Genomic DNA, 14,816 nt, shown 5'->3' with positions numbered 1-14,816 from the left:
GGGTCTGATGAGAATAGTAGACAGTAGTGACCACAGTGATGGGCCTGAGGGTGAGGGGGTGGTGACCCCAGCAATAATCATGATGGGGGGTGAGAGATTGGTGATACTAGTGATGGACCTGATGTATGAGGGTGAAGGATTGGTGACACCACTAGTGATGGGCCTGATGTGCGGTGAGACGGTGGTGATCCAGTGATGGGCCTGATGTGGGATGAGGGAGTGGGGACCCCAGTGATGGGCCTGATGGGGGGAGTGAGGTGACCTCAGTGATGGACTTGCACTTTAGAATTCTAGTTCAGATGAGTTACGGTCATAAAATAATTTTGAATACTGTTTGATATTGCATAATCTGTACCATGAGTAGGATGCAGATACAGCTGAAATCGGGATACGCAGCAGGGTTCCTTTGACAGCGGGACAGGGCCCAAAATCTGGGACTATCCCACTCGACCCCTGACAGTTGGGAGGTATGATCTCATTGTCCTCACAGGCAGGATTAAAATGACAGGTGTCAAATATATGGCTAAAACAAGATCCACCATTCACAAGAGGTGATGGTCACAGCTCATCTATTCTCCCTCCCTGCACAATGACCTCTGCACAGGTCACAGATCATGACCAGAGCCATCTCCATACTACAGATACTTTGGTCCATGGCAGCTGTAAAACATGTGTCTGATCATGTCTAGAAAATAAAATAACTATAATCAGAAAATAAAAACAGCTTAAAAAATAAGAATATTCATCTGTATCTGGTTTTAATTAGTAAAACAAATATCGATTATACATCACTTGTTGAGAAGTAGACATATTCTTTAGCCCAAAACCCCTTATTACAAAGAAATCTGTGTGTGGTATTGATTTCTGAAACTCCGTTCTAATGGTGACAAAATTGGGATATTCCGGTTAGAACAAGTTATCCCTTATTCATTAACGAGCACGGGGGTCCTGTACCCTCCCCCGGGTCAATTAAGCGGTATGTGAATCATGTACACTGCCACTTCATTAATTTCTACTGGACTTGCTGGAGATAGCTGAGCATAGTGATTGCCTATCCCTGACAGTCCCATAGAGTTTGTATGGAGCTGCAGTGCTCGTCCCTCTCCAATCATAGGGGGGTATACAGGACCCTTGCTCTCATTATCAATGGGGTCCCAGCACATCAGACCCACACCACTCTTTGGGCCAGATTTATCATTACTCTGACAGCTCACTCCACTTTCACATATGGCTAAAGTCAGTTTTAGCCAAGTCAGATTTATGATCGGCCCTTTAAGACTGTAATAAATGTGGTTTGACGGTAGCAGTTTATCCGTCAGTAAGCAGCTTTACAAAAGTCGCACATCTTTACGAAAAAGTCGCACGTTTTTATGAAAAAGTCGCATGTTCTATTAAAAAGTCTCATAAGATAAGCATGGTCCTCACTGGAGTGAAATTGGGACTTTTTTGCGACTTTTTTAAATAGTCTTAATAGTAAATCTGTCTAGAGATTCATTTACATAAGAAAACACGCCCACTTTCAGAAAACTGGCGAGCATAGTGCAGAGTAGAAAAAAGTCGCAAATTTGTGCGCAGTTTTAGCGTTTGGGACTTTTTTGGGACTTTTTCACTCCATTATTCTGACCTGAGCTAATGATAAATCTGTCCCTTTGACTTTTATCTTCTATCTAATGTGCAAAGAGGCACTTCTTAGGTAAAGAGAACGTCTCACTGTCCGCAGATGGATATGGCTTGCCTATTTTTATCAAAAAGACAGACTTTGACTCATAGGGAGCCACTTCCAAAAGGTGACGCCAGCGAGACAGTTCTCGTTTCCCTCTTTGCATCTTATCTCCATACACAGCTGGTCTCCTCAAAGGGGTCGTCCCTCAGAAAAAAAAATCTGCCGTTTTCAAACCAGTAAATGGAACTGAATACATTTTTTTCAGTTATTTTATAAAATGTTTCTGTATTGCGCCACCTGCTGTTTGTTTTCTTGTTTCTCTGTCCACCTCACTGAGGTGGACGCACATGCTCAACTATCTCTATATGCCATAGAGCAGAGCAACTGGAATAGATCTGCGTTACAGGGCTTGTTCTAGCTTTGCTAGGGATAAGCCCTATAAGAAGAGCTAGTAACCCCCCATAAACCCCTACCTAGTAGTACAAGGATAACTTGCTGTAACCAGAATACCCCTTTAAGTCTCATAATTGCTCTCATTTGCCCTCATGTCATAGTCATTCCAGAGTCCTGATTTCCCTTTTCAGACGATCCATTCGGACTGTTGACTTTATATGACTTCTGTGTCTGAAATTCTGTCCATATCTCCTTTATGCACGCAGAATGCTGATGAAGAACCCGGAGCTTCGCCCAAGTGCCGAAGAAATCTTACAGTTTCCTTATGTAACGCACAGAGGACAGGTGGGTATATGGGTCTCTCAGTCCCGTCCCGTCTGACAGAGGTTGTCCTTACACACGTGCACATGTACCATCGAGTAAAAATTCAACCGACTGTTCATATAGTTCTTCGAAGCAATCACACGTTTGATCCACCGACAATTATAGAAAAGGGTTAACGACCGCCATTCCTCTTCTGTATGTGAACGGCAAGTCGTCTGCAATTAGGGGAATGTTCGGTCTCTTTGAGAGCATGTGTTGGGCTCTTGCTTCGGGATTTAATTGCTGCTGGCATTCTTCTCTCTTCCGTCAAGTTTTGATGTGATGGATAGAAAATGAAAGAGACGGATGACAAAGGAATCCAGGAAAGTTTTCAGTAAGAGAACGGGCTCGGCGGGGGGGGGGGGGGGGGGGGGGGGGGGGGGTGGAAGCTGCAAATTTGTAGGAAGTTTCTGCCCATGATTCTGTTCAAAGCTTCAGAGTCACCGTCGGAGGTGCTTCTTCTGTGTGAAGTTGGCTTTGTCGGTGTGTGGTAGAGAAAATCCTGATATTCTGCACGTTATGTGTAATATCAAACCGAGCATTATTACTCCATCACATTAAATGTGCACTGGACCTAGACCCTTTTATATTAGACATATTTTTAAAGAATTTTTGGTGATTTTTATTTATTTTTTATTAATTTTTCATGTCACCGTCTACTGTATATTAAGAAGTAAAATACTGAAATTTTCCAGCTTTCACTTTCTGGCCACCCTTAACAGCCCAACACATTATGTTCTGTAGATATCGCCTCTCAGCAGTCATCTCATTATCATCACACACACATAGATAGATATTAGATTGACAGATAGATAACAGGTTCCAGCGTTTACAATAGGTGATGACCACATCTAACCTCCATCACAATGAGCTTTGCACTGTTCACAGAGCATGCCCAGAACACTCTCAACTCCCTCTTCTCCAGACTACAGTTTCCTATGGTCCATGCAGCTCTGAATTGGGTTAACAGCATCTTAGTGATGTACATGAAATATGTAATTTTCATGCTATGAACACTTGATGGGACTGTGTGGTTTATACTGTGCGCTGCAGGGTGCTTTTACACAGACCAGCAGGTCTCCTTGTGGAGGTCAGCAGGTTCCTCAGCTCTGTTTAATTGCAGGTTCTCTCACAATGGCTGCAGGAGGTGATCCGTCAAGACAGAAAAGACTCAGTGGATGAAGATGTCACCAGGATCGCAGCTGCCATGTATGTACGACGGTGGTACTTGTATTAATCAATATCATGAAATGTTATGTACGAGAAACCGGCTAATTAGATGATCGCCTTCGCTCTACCTGACATGTAGGTCAAGCTCGACAGCATCTTTATAAGCCAACTGTATTTGCAGGCCACTTCCACCTACTTGTGCAGCGACCAGGTGGGGTGAGGGCAGAGGATAGGAGTGGTGGCAAGGATAGGAGTAGTAGTAGCACACAGCACAGTCCTCACTCTAGTGCTCCCTGAAGGGAGGGGCGCACCCTTTCTTCCCCTCAGGACACATCCTGGTTTGGGGTCTCCTGCCTGGTGGTAAGTGGGGTGCCCTTGGTGTTAGTGGGTATTGGGGCACAAGATAGGGTTCCCTTAGAGTACAAGGCAGGAGTAATGATGCAACAGTGCAGAGTGGTTGTGCAAGGCAACCATGAGGCCAGATTTGGGGGGTAACAAGTCCACTGTTCTTTACTGAAGCGATATTAGGCAAATGATATACACAGGTACCAGCAAAGGTCAGTTCAGTCTCTCCAGATTACATGCACAGTCTTTCCAAGGCTAGGGCATATCATAAATGTCTCTCTGAGTCTCTTTCCCAATTAAACCAAGCAAACTTCCCAAATCGGGTAGGGGTGCAAAGTCTCTCTCACAATAAATTCTACCTGGCAATATATCACTACAATGCCCAGCTGCAAAGTGTAGTCTTTAACAGATGTCTAGTCTGTCTTATGGAAGCTTGTCCCTAACCAAATGCAGTAAAGTCCACAGCCTCAAATACATGTGATACCTTGCACTGATGTTTTTTTTTCATCCACTGTTGCTTTGTAATGGCCCTCAACCTTCTGCAAAGTTCAGTGTTCGTGCTCTCAGAGGCCAGCACAGTTTTTTTCTATTCCACTCTCTGGAGAGAGATTTGAATGGGCATTGTGTTATACTTACAGGGGTTGTCCACAAGATCGGGGATAAGTGTCTGATCAGCGGGGGTCTGACTACTGGTAATCCCTCTGATCGTTCTTCTTCTTCCGTTCACCACTCCATTCAAACTGAGGAACACGGGACCCCATTTTAGTAATTATTTGATTCCCTAGTTGTCAGACCCCCACCGATCAGACACATCTCCTATAGTAGATACGTTGTTGCAACGGGACAACCCCTTTAAAAGGTTTTCTGACATTTTAATACTGATGACCTATCCTCTGGATAGGTCATCAGTATCTGATTGGTGGGGGTCCGACACCCGGGATCCCCACTGATCAGCTGTTTGAGAAGGCACTGGTGCTCCTGAGTGCTGCGCCCTTCTTACAGCTTTTCCTAGGCCACTGACAACACGTTCATTGGTCACGTGGCCTAGGAACAGCTCAGCCCCATAGAAGTGAATGTACAATGTACGGCGCTGTGTATGATAAGCTGAGAGAAGACCCCCAGTACTCACAGGAGCACCGCTGCCTTCCTCAAACAGCTGATCGGCAGGGGTCCTGGGTGTCAGACCCTCATAGATCAAATGCTAATGACCTATCCTGAGGATAGGTCATCAAGTATTAAAGTGTCAGAAATAAATATCTCAGACAAGTCCTTGAATGGTCTGACATATAATGTTATACTTCTTTCTCCAGCGCTGTTCTACATGCTGCCGATCCTGCCACTGCTTGTTTACAAACTGCAGAGGTAACGTGGCGGTACACATCATGTGACTGCTGCAGCCAATCACTAAGCTCCGAAGCTGTCAGATGCTGTACACCTGCATAGGTAAACAACCATGCATATATAGTATCCTTTTTAAATTTTAGACCATTCAGGGGCTTGTCCAAGATTTTTAATTATTTCGGACAACTTCTTTAATTCCCCCTGTGGTAGACTCCAGCCAAAATGCAGATTTGATGCCCATCATGCCCACAAGAAGTGTTTATAGTAATGAGGTCCTAAATGTTCTCAGTTCCTCCCCTAGTCAAAGATTTAATATGATGGATTAATATATTTTAGGCATGAAGATACAACCTTTCTTTCTAAGGCTCCATTCACACATCCGCAAATGGGTCCGCATCCGTTTCGCAATTTTGCGGAACGGGTGCGGACCCATTCATTTTCTATGGGGACGGAATGGATGCGGACAGCACACAGTGTGCTGTCAGCATCCGCATTTGCGGAGCGCGGCCCCGATTTTCAGGTCCGCAGCTCCGCAAAAGATAGAACATGTCCTATTCTTGTCCGCAGCTTGCGGACAAGAATAGGCATTTCTATAGGGGTGCTGGGCGGGTGTGTTCCGGATCCGCAATTTGCGGGTCCGCAACACACCACGGACGTGTGAATGGAGCCTAATGCTGGATTATGCCTCAGAGGACAGAAGGCTATTTGATATTCCATTCTCTCACTTGCCACCAATGCAATTCCCCCAGAGATGCACGTCCTTGCCACCCAGAAAAGCAGATGGGACCAACTAGGGTTGAGCACCAACACTCTATGGGTTAGCAGTTGAATGTTATGCCATCTTGGTCTGCCCTAATCCTTTAGTAAAACCCACAGATCATATTCCTGACATACTGTATGTCGGCTGGCTATATATATACAGTATATACAACTGAAATATTACAATCTGGTTTTAAGGAATGCACAAGCCAAGCCTGTTGCAACCAACTGGGCGACTATTTACATTTTGCAAACTCCCTTTTTAGATAGTATATGGCTGCAAAAGACAACACTGGTCTTTTCATATACATTTTTTTAATTAGTCCTAAATGAGGAGGTAAGTTCTAGACTTGACTGCGGCGAATCAATGGATGTCGTGTATCTGGACTTCTCCAAAGTATTTGACACTGTACCACATAAAAGGTTAGTATATAAAATGAGAATGCTCGGACTGGGAGAAAACATCTGTAAGTGGGTAAGTAACTGGGTCAGTGATAGAAAACAGAGGGTGGTTATTAACGGTACATACTCAGATTGGGTCACTGTCACTAGTGGGGTACCTCAGGGGTCAGTATTGGGCCTTATTCTCTTCAATATATTTATTAATGATCTTGTAGAAGGCTTGCACAGAAAAATAAAATTTTTTGCAGATGACACTAAACTGTGTAAAGTAATTAACACTGAAGAGGACAGTATACTGTATATATATATATATATATACTGTATATATATATACTACAGAGGACAGTATACTGTATATATACTACAGAGGACAGTATACTGTATATATACTACAGAGGACAGTATACTACTACAGATGGATCTGGATAGATTAGAGGCTTGGGCAGATAAGTGGCAGATGAGGTTTAACACTGACAAATGTAAGGTTATGCACAAGGGAAGGAATAATGCAAGTCACCCGTACATACTAAATGGTAAAACACTCGGTAACACTGACATGGAAAAGGACCTAGGAATTTTGATTAACAGCAAACTAAGCTATAGAAACCAGTGTCAGGCAGCTGCTGCCAAGGCCAGTAATATAATGGGTTGCATCAAAAGGGGCATAGATGCCCGTGATAAGAACATAGTCCTACCACTATACAAATCACTAGCTAGACCACACATGGAGTACTGTGTACAGTTCTGGGCTCCTGTGAACAAGGCAGACATAGCAGAGCTGGAGAGGGTCCAGAGGAGGACAACTAAAGTAATAACTGGAATGGGGCAACTACAGTACCCTGAAAGATTATCAAAATTAGGGTTATTCACTTTAGGCAGAGAGCTCCATAGTCTCACTGCTCTTACCGTAAAGAATCCTCTTCTATGTTTGTGTACAAACCTTCTTTCCTCCAGACGCAGAGGATGTCCCCTCATCACAGTCACAGTCCTGGGGATAAATAGATGATGGGATAGATCTCTGTACTGACCCCTGATATATTTATACATAGTAATTAGATCTCCCCTCAGTCGTCTTTTTTCTAAAGTGAATAACCCTAATTTTGATAATCTTTCAGGGTACTGTAGTTGCCCCATTCCAGTTATTACTTTAGTTGCCCTCCTCTGGACCCTCTCCAGCTCTGCTTTGTCTGCCTTGTTTACAGGAGCCCAGAACTGTACACAGTACTCCATGTGTGGTCTGACTAGTGATGTGTAAAGTGGTAGGATTATGTTCTCATCACGGGCATCTATGCCCCTTCTGATGCAACCCATTATCTTGTTGGCCTTGGCAGCAGCTGCCTGACACTGGTTTTTGCAGCTTAGTTTGCTGTTTATTAAAATTCCTAGATCCTTTTCCATGTCAGTACAATAAAGGAATTCAAGAGGGGCCTGGACGTATTTCTGGAGTGTAATAATATTACAGGCTATAGCTACTAGAGAGGGGTCCTTGATCCAGGGAGTTATTCTGATTGGAGTCGGGAAGGATTTTTTTTTCCCTTTAAGTGGGGAAAATTGGCTTCTACCTCGCAGGGTTTTTTTTTGCCTTCCTCTGGATCAACTTGTAGGATAACAGGCTGAACTGGATGGACGGAGGGCTTTTTTTGGCCTTATATACTATGTTACTATGTAATGTACAGCACAATAATTTAGCAGTAATTTGTATTTATCACCTCGTTTCTTGACTGCATGTAAGTAAATGAAAGGCTGATGCCATGGCTGGCAGGGGGAGGGTTAAGCTAAGTAGCTTGCTTTAATTGATGCTGTGGTTTGCTGTGGAGTCGGGAAGCTGAGCCGAGTCTCTGTTGAATGGTCTCTGGACCCTTGGGGGGGCAGCGTGCAGGAATCAATTAGCAGCACAGAAGGAGATAGGCCTAGTCCATTTACTATCGACTTCCCACTTCTGCCCAATGCAAAGTCTGGCACTTCTCTTCCCAATGGTGAGGGAAATACAAAGGACGTAGGGTGACAAATCGAGAGCCATCTGACCTTGTCTTTAACAATCACTATGACCTCTTCAAGAGTAGACAGTCTGGCACTGCGTTCCACACCGGTAAACTTCTTAAACGTAGTCCTCAAGGACCTATAACAAGCTTATGTGCCTACTCGTCCTATTGGAGAGGGGGTACCAAACAACCGAGACATTTTCATACTCTGGCCTTAGCTGCAGTAGGTTTACTGTCTGCCTGTCAGCGGTTTCTGATATGAGGTACACAAGTTCCCAGAAAATATCACCCAGATATTGTCCCCAGGACGCACATACTCCTCTAAAGTGCAGACCGCAGGATTATAATAGCACAAAAACATTACAGTCGTAAAGAAGCATCAACAACAACAACAACAACAACAAGCTATGTAAACCCCTGCCTATCGTTAACCTCGAGGCCCATATATGAAGCATCAGCAGGATCCCCTTGAACTATATACATAGTGCAGTAATTACCAGATTTTTTAGCTGCAGTACCGCTTTTAAGCAGCGTGTGGCAGCACAGAGCAAACCTGTATTTCCACTGCGATTCTCTTTCAAGTTTTATATTTAGTTACTAACTAATTGAGGGAGAGATGATGAATACATTTTTATGTGTAATTCATTCAGAAGGCTAACAGGTTGCTTAGCTAAGTTCATATAGAATATAGCACCGTTAATAGCACATTTTTTGCCCACCTAAAGCTACAAGAAGAAGTATGTGAACCCTTTGGATTTCTGGATTGATGGTGGTTATCTAAGGTTCAATTATAGACACAAAATAACAAAACACACATGTAGTTGTACCTGTACAGTGCAGGGAGAAAAAATGAACCCTAAAATTAGTGTGGATGGAAGAACAACATAAAGGAAGTCACTTCTGTCCAAAACCTCCTAGATGTTCCACATTGTTTTGGGGTCAATGTTTATGGACAAAATTGGATCATTTTTAAGCATAAATGCACAACACTATGTTTGGAGGAAAAAGAAGACCGTAGACCAACACCCAAGAGGGAGGGGACATCATGGTTTGGGGCTGCTTTGATGTTTCAGGGCCTGGATGTCATGGGTTCTTTGAGGGAGCAGATATCCATGATCTCAAGCTGAAGAGACATTGGGTGATGCAAGAAGACAATGACATATAGCACAAAAGTAAATCAACTGACATGTTGATTATGGAAAAAAGTGTGTTTGTTAAGAGAGGTTGTCCTCTGAAGTTCGAGAAGTTGTGGAATGAATGGATGTCTCATACTCATATTGTGTTATAAATTATGACAGAAGTTTTCTTACTCCTTTTCATGGGGGGGGGGGGGGGGGGGGGGGGGGGGGAGAGCGTTAATTGGATATGCTTTGTGCCTTAAAAAGTGTTTGGGGTTACATCTAATTTTGATGATGTATCTTGTATACATTTTCAGGTACTCATGATTGTATATTCCTTACTGTTGTAATCGGCAATTTATTATTGTATTTTATTCTTTATTTTTCATGGCAAAATGTAAAAGTGATTACAGAAAATGCTTATCTTTTAAAATCAATAAAAACGATTTGATTTAAAAAATCAACTAAAGAAAGGTTGAAAAAGAACATTTGTGTTTTTGGAAAGTCAGAGTCTTAACCCTAACCCTATGGAGATGAAGAGGGCTATGCATGCAAAACATCTCAGAAATACTGGTGATATAAAACACATTTGCAGGAAGGAATGGTCCAAAATTCCGCCTCAAGTGGTCACTTGCTTTTTCTCCCTTCACTGTGGTTCTTTACTTAAAGGGGTTATCCCATGATTAATGTAAAAAAAATATGGAAATCAGACATCATATAGTACATGACCATCTCATTCTAATAAAACTAGAACCAGATAGGCCTAAAACGATTACTCAAATTAATGGAGTAACTCGACACAAGAAAAACCTCGTTGCATCGAGGATTCGTTTTGTGACATGTGACCACGGAGCGTGAGTGAAGTGCTTGCTATTACTCACGCTCCGTGGTCTCCCGTTAGCCGGCACCGCACTGGATCCTGATGTACACACATCGTCAGGACATAGTGCATGTAAGTGCACACTATGACATGACGCTGTATGACAGCGCATGAAGAAGAGGATGGAAGATCTATGGAATGTCGGCAGCGCCCCTTCAAGAAAGGTAAGTATTTTAGTTCACTTGCACTGCGGCTGGCCACTGATGGCAAGGAGGGGGATGGGGGAACTGATGGCATGGCGGAGTTCATGGCAGTGGGGGCAGCTGGTGGTACTGAGGGGAGTTCATCGACACTGATCATCTGCTGCCTGCCCTGACTTTAGCCTGACTACTGTATTGAACTATTTCTGCCTGCCCCCACCACTGACTAGTTTTACAGATACACATGAACTCTGCCTGCCCTGTCCTCAGCCTGTTTCTGACTAGGAGTCTTGCCTGAACCTATATGTTGCTTTGCAGCGGTGTCTGCCAACTACACCAGAACTATTCCAGGAGGTAGTGGTCTGGTTATTTCCCCAAAGTGAAGTCCAGATCCCTGTATAGGGGTTAAAGAGTGAATACCAGGGGATCACCAGAACGGAGCCCTTAGGTTTAGCCCAAAGCTAAGCCAGTTCCACACCTACTGCTCATTACAGGTTCACTCGTGTTTTCTTGCAATTTTATGGAATGTATAAGAGGACATTTATAGACATTACTGGAAACATTTTCTGTAAGTGTTGCTGCAGTGTCATGTAAGATAATGTGTAGGTTCAGTGAACAGCTTTTTACATCCTGCAAAGCGTACGGCTCACAGTTATTTCTCTGGGGAGAAGGGAATAAGCTACGGTCAGCCCCTCTAGCCTGTCTCCTGCTGGAACTATGGACCAGGCAATCTGAAACCAAGCATCAGATATAGGGGGACATTGTCAGTACACATGCGGTAGTCATATCTGAGACATTCCCACCCGGATTGCATGAAGGCAACCAGCCAACATCAATACAATATTGGGTCCATTGAAATGATGAATTACCCCACATACAGTACATTATCTGGATCATGTTAATTGGTTACCATTCAGTTTACATTTTCCCTTGTGATAAAGGCACTGAGCACCATTGTGTTGCTCTGATCATCAGTCGGCACTTTTTTAGGCGCCCAGTAAATTATAAACATTATGATAATAACGCCAGGGTGTAATTGTAGGGGTCTGGATATAGCAGTGTTATCTTGACCCTGGTGTTTGACTCAATCTGCCACATAAGAGGAAATCTTGCCTATGAATGGTGCATGGTAGTTAGGTGAACCTGTTAGAGAACGTCCATTGGGGCATATAAGATTTAGGTTGATGTGTGTGGCCATGTTGCAGCTCCTATTTATCCATGTGTTGTCCTTCATTATACTGTGGTTATGTCTCACAGGCAAGAGAAGCTCCATCTAGATAGTCTACAGGCTATGAGGGTGGTGCAGGAGATGGCTCCTCGTCAGCGGAGAAGAATTCGTCACGAAGATGAGCCAGAGACTCGTATGCTGAAGTTAAAGTAAGTATGCACAGTATATATGCACCTGGAGTATGTGGCTTTTTACGTAATTCTCAGTCCCAAGGCTATTCATGCGGGCACAGGGGCTTTAAAAACGAGTGCAGAAGAAAAGTGAGCTGCCTATAGTGACCAACCATTTTCTAGCCTGAGATATAACCATGATGTAAAATTCCTTTAATCCAGCACATGAAAGTCCACAAGTTCTGATAGCCTGCCATTTTGTTTTTGCAAAGCTGGAGAGCCAGAGGTTGGAGACCACAAGTGTATAAACTGAAAATCTTCTACAGACAACTCTTCTCCCTATACCCTATTGCCCCATCACCGCTGAAGCCATTCATTGGCTGGAGCGGTGCATGTGAACCAGAAGAAGACAGTGTGGGGACTGAAAGATGGAGACTGCAGAGGACCAGATGCAATAATGTCTGGATATTGGTCTGGAGACCACGTGGGCAATGCCATGAAGAGACACGAAAGTACAGAGACCAGCGGGAGAGAGCTGGAAAGAGGGTAGTGGTTGTTGTGGCACTAATAGGAGTAGCGCTAGAACATAAGTCGCGAGTTTTCAATATATATGAAAAAAATACCGGAGTGCTTCTTTAAGAATCCATCCTACCCATAGCCTGCAGCCTCTTGTATCTCATTTATTCCATCTCTGTGGTGTCTGTGTCGGTAATCCACTAACAAGGTTATATTATTGTCTCACTTTATTGTCATACAAAGTGGCCGGTTATCAGCGCTCATGTTACCTGAGAGCTCCATCAAGAAAAATCTAATTGTATGAGTCAGATTATCCGTTTTTCCACTGCGTCCTGATACCTCCCTCGGGGACAATAATCTAATTTCATGGCCACGAAGGACGACGGCGCGTTTTTCTTTCCTGATTATTTTTCATTGTCTTCTTGTAATTTTGTCATCTGCATATAAAGAGATAAAGGGATTTTATGAGTCCATACATCACAGGGTGCACCCCAAGAAAAATGAGGGATTTATTTTTTTACCAATTCTCAGTAATGAAGAGACAGCACTGGATTTGTGGGCAACCAAAGCTATAGACAGCAGCTAGCCCTCCGGTCCCTCCATAACACCACTAGGGCTATTGTCACACCGGTAATATGGTGACCCTTATGTGCCCTACACATAGTATAATGCCTTCCTTATGTACCCCTCACACAACATGATGCCCCCTTATGTGCCCTACACATAGTATAATGCCCTCCTTATGTACCCCTCACACAACATGATGCCCCCTTATGTGCCCTCCAACAAAGTATAATGCCCTCTTAGGTGCCCCAACACAGAATAATGGTCTCTTATGTCCTCCCGACACAACAGACCTCTTTCACAGCGTTATGGATTCTTTCAGGGTCTGTTCCGGAAAAAACTGATGGTTTTGCACAGTCAGTTTTGTCTGCGATTGTGTTCAGTGTTTCAGTTTTTTTCCACACGGGTGCCATCAGTTTTTGGATGCGCGTGAAAAAAAACTGAAGTATAACAATCTACATCTCCTAGCAACCATCATTGAAAAACGCATTGCATCAGGATTGCATCCGTTTTACACTGAAGCCCCATTCACTTCTATGGAACCAGAGCTGTGTGAAAAACGCAAAATATAGAACATGCTGCAATTTTTTCCTGAACGCAAAAACGATACGTGAGAAACGGGCACAGACCCATTGAAATGAATGGGTCAGGATTCAATTTGGATGCTATGCGTTTGCTTCACGCATCGCACTCTGACGGAAAGCTCGCTCGTATGAAAGGGGCCTTAGGGTTTCCAAAATGAATCCTCATGTTCCCATGAGGAATGGAGCAGATCTCTCAGCGCAGATCTGCTCCAGTCGACCTACAGGTTTAGGTGCAGCAGCTGTGATGATGTCCCTATATCACGGGTGCCAGCACCAAATCAACGGTTACAGGGTGAGCGGCCGATTGTATCCAACTATATCCGTATATGGTGCTGCTGCTGGGGGAGCCTGGAGCACCACACATTTGCGTGGTCTGCATTGTGACCAATGCCAGCCATTACCTGCGATGCCCTGCATTCCTGGCTGTCCGTGTTGTATTGTCATGGAATCTGGGCACATACTGATGACCTGATCCGGGCCTTTATATACTGCTTCCAGATCCCTCCTCCATTGCCTGAGTTTCAGTTTGTCTCTGCCCTTCTCGCACTCCCAGGACTTGGACTTCTACTGTTGATTGCTCCTGGTCAACACTTCAGCTCTGTTTCTCATTTGTGGTTACTACACACACTTAGCTCTTCGACTCCTGAGTTGGCTCCTTGGCCACATTTATGGACTCCATCTACTGTCTGATCCTCTGGTATAGTTCCTATTTGCTCTTCAAGCTAAGACCATTCATTTCATCCTGACTACAGCTTCAGCCTACTCCTGTTACTGAATCCAATCCTGATTAGGGACTACTTTACGGATTGCAACCTGGGAACCTCCCTGCAGCAAAGTTCGCATACCCTTGTGGGGGGTTGCAGATGAAGACCTGGGACTCCCTTTCCAGTTTGATCATGGTATATACAGGGTCCACTTACCAGGTTCATGATATGTGTAGCTTAGATGATCTACCTGGGGGTCTGAAATAGTGACATGCAGGGTCAGCACTTAAGCTCTTAACTCAAATTTCCATTGAAAAGCAATTGAAGGTGTTTGGTTAGCGCATTTAGATTTAGATAACACGTCTCATAAAGCATGAGTGTTAACTCTACTACATCCGTAAATTAAAGGGGTTGTCCGGCAGGAGATATTTTGTTTAGAAAATGGCTGGGTGGTTTGAACAAAGAAATTAACAGAAGCTATACTGACCTTCACTAATTCCCCGGTGATTACCTTACCAACTGTCACGGTGGGGAGTGGGGGAAACCCCCCCACC

General features: G+C 43.9%; 1 protein-coding gene across 1 annotated transcript in view; it reads left to right on the top strand.

Annotated features, from left to right (window-relative positions):
• LOC120981116 (serine/threonine-protein kinase Nek11-like) overlaps positions 1-14,816 on the top strand; it is a 196,525-nt gene that overhangs the window by 115,968 nt on the left and 65,741 nt on the right. The window contains exons 7-9 of the mRNA XM_040410614.1: positions 2,323-2,401; positions 3,543-3,628; positions 11,814-11,933. Coding sequence (XP_040266548.1) covers positions 2,323-2,401; positions 3,543-3,628; positions 11,814-11,933 — 285 coding nt within the window. The remainder of the gene's footprint in view (positions 1-2,322; positions 2,402-3,542; positions 3,629-11,813; positions 11,934-14,816) is intronic.

This window comes from Bufo bufo, chromosome 10 (assembly GCF_905171765.1).
Source record: "Bufo bufo chromosome 10, aBufBuf1.1, whole genome shotgun sequence".
Classification (NCBI taxonomy): Eukaryota; Metazoa; Chordata; class Amphibia; order Anura; family Bufonidae; genus Bufo; species Bufo bufo.
Note: the sequence above shows the minus strand (reverse complement) of the source record. Positions and strands in the feature narration are given on the sequence as shown.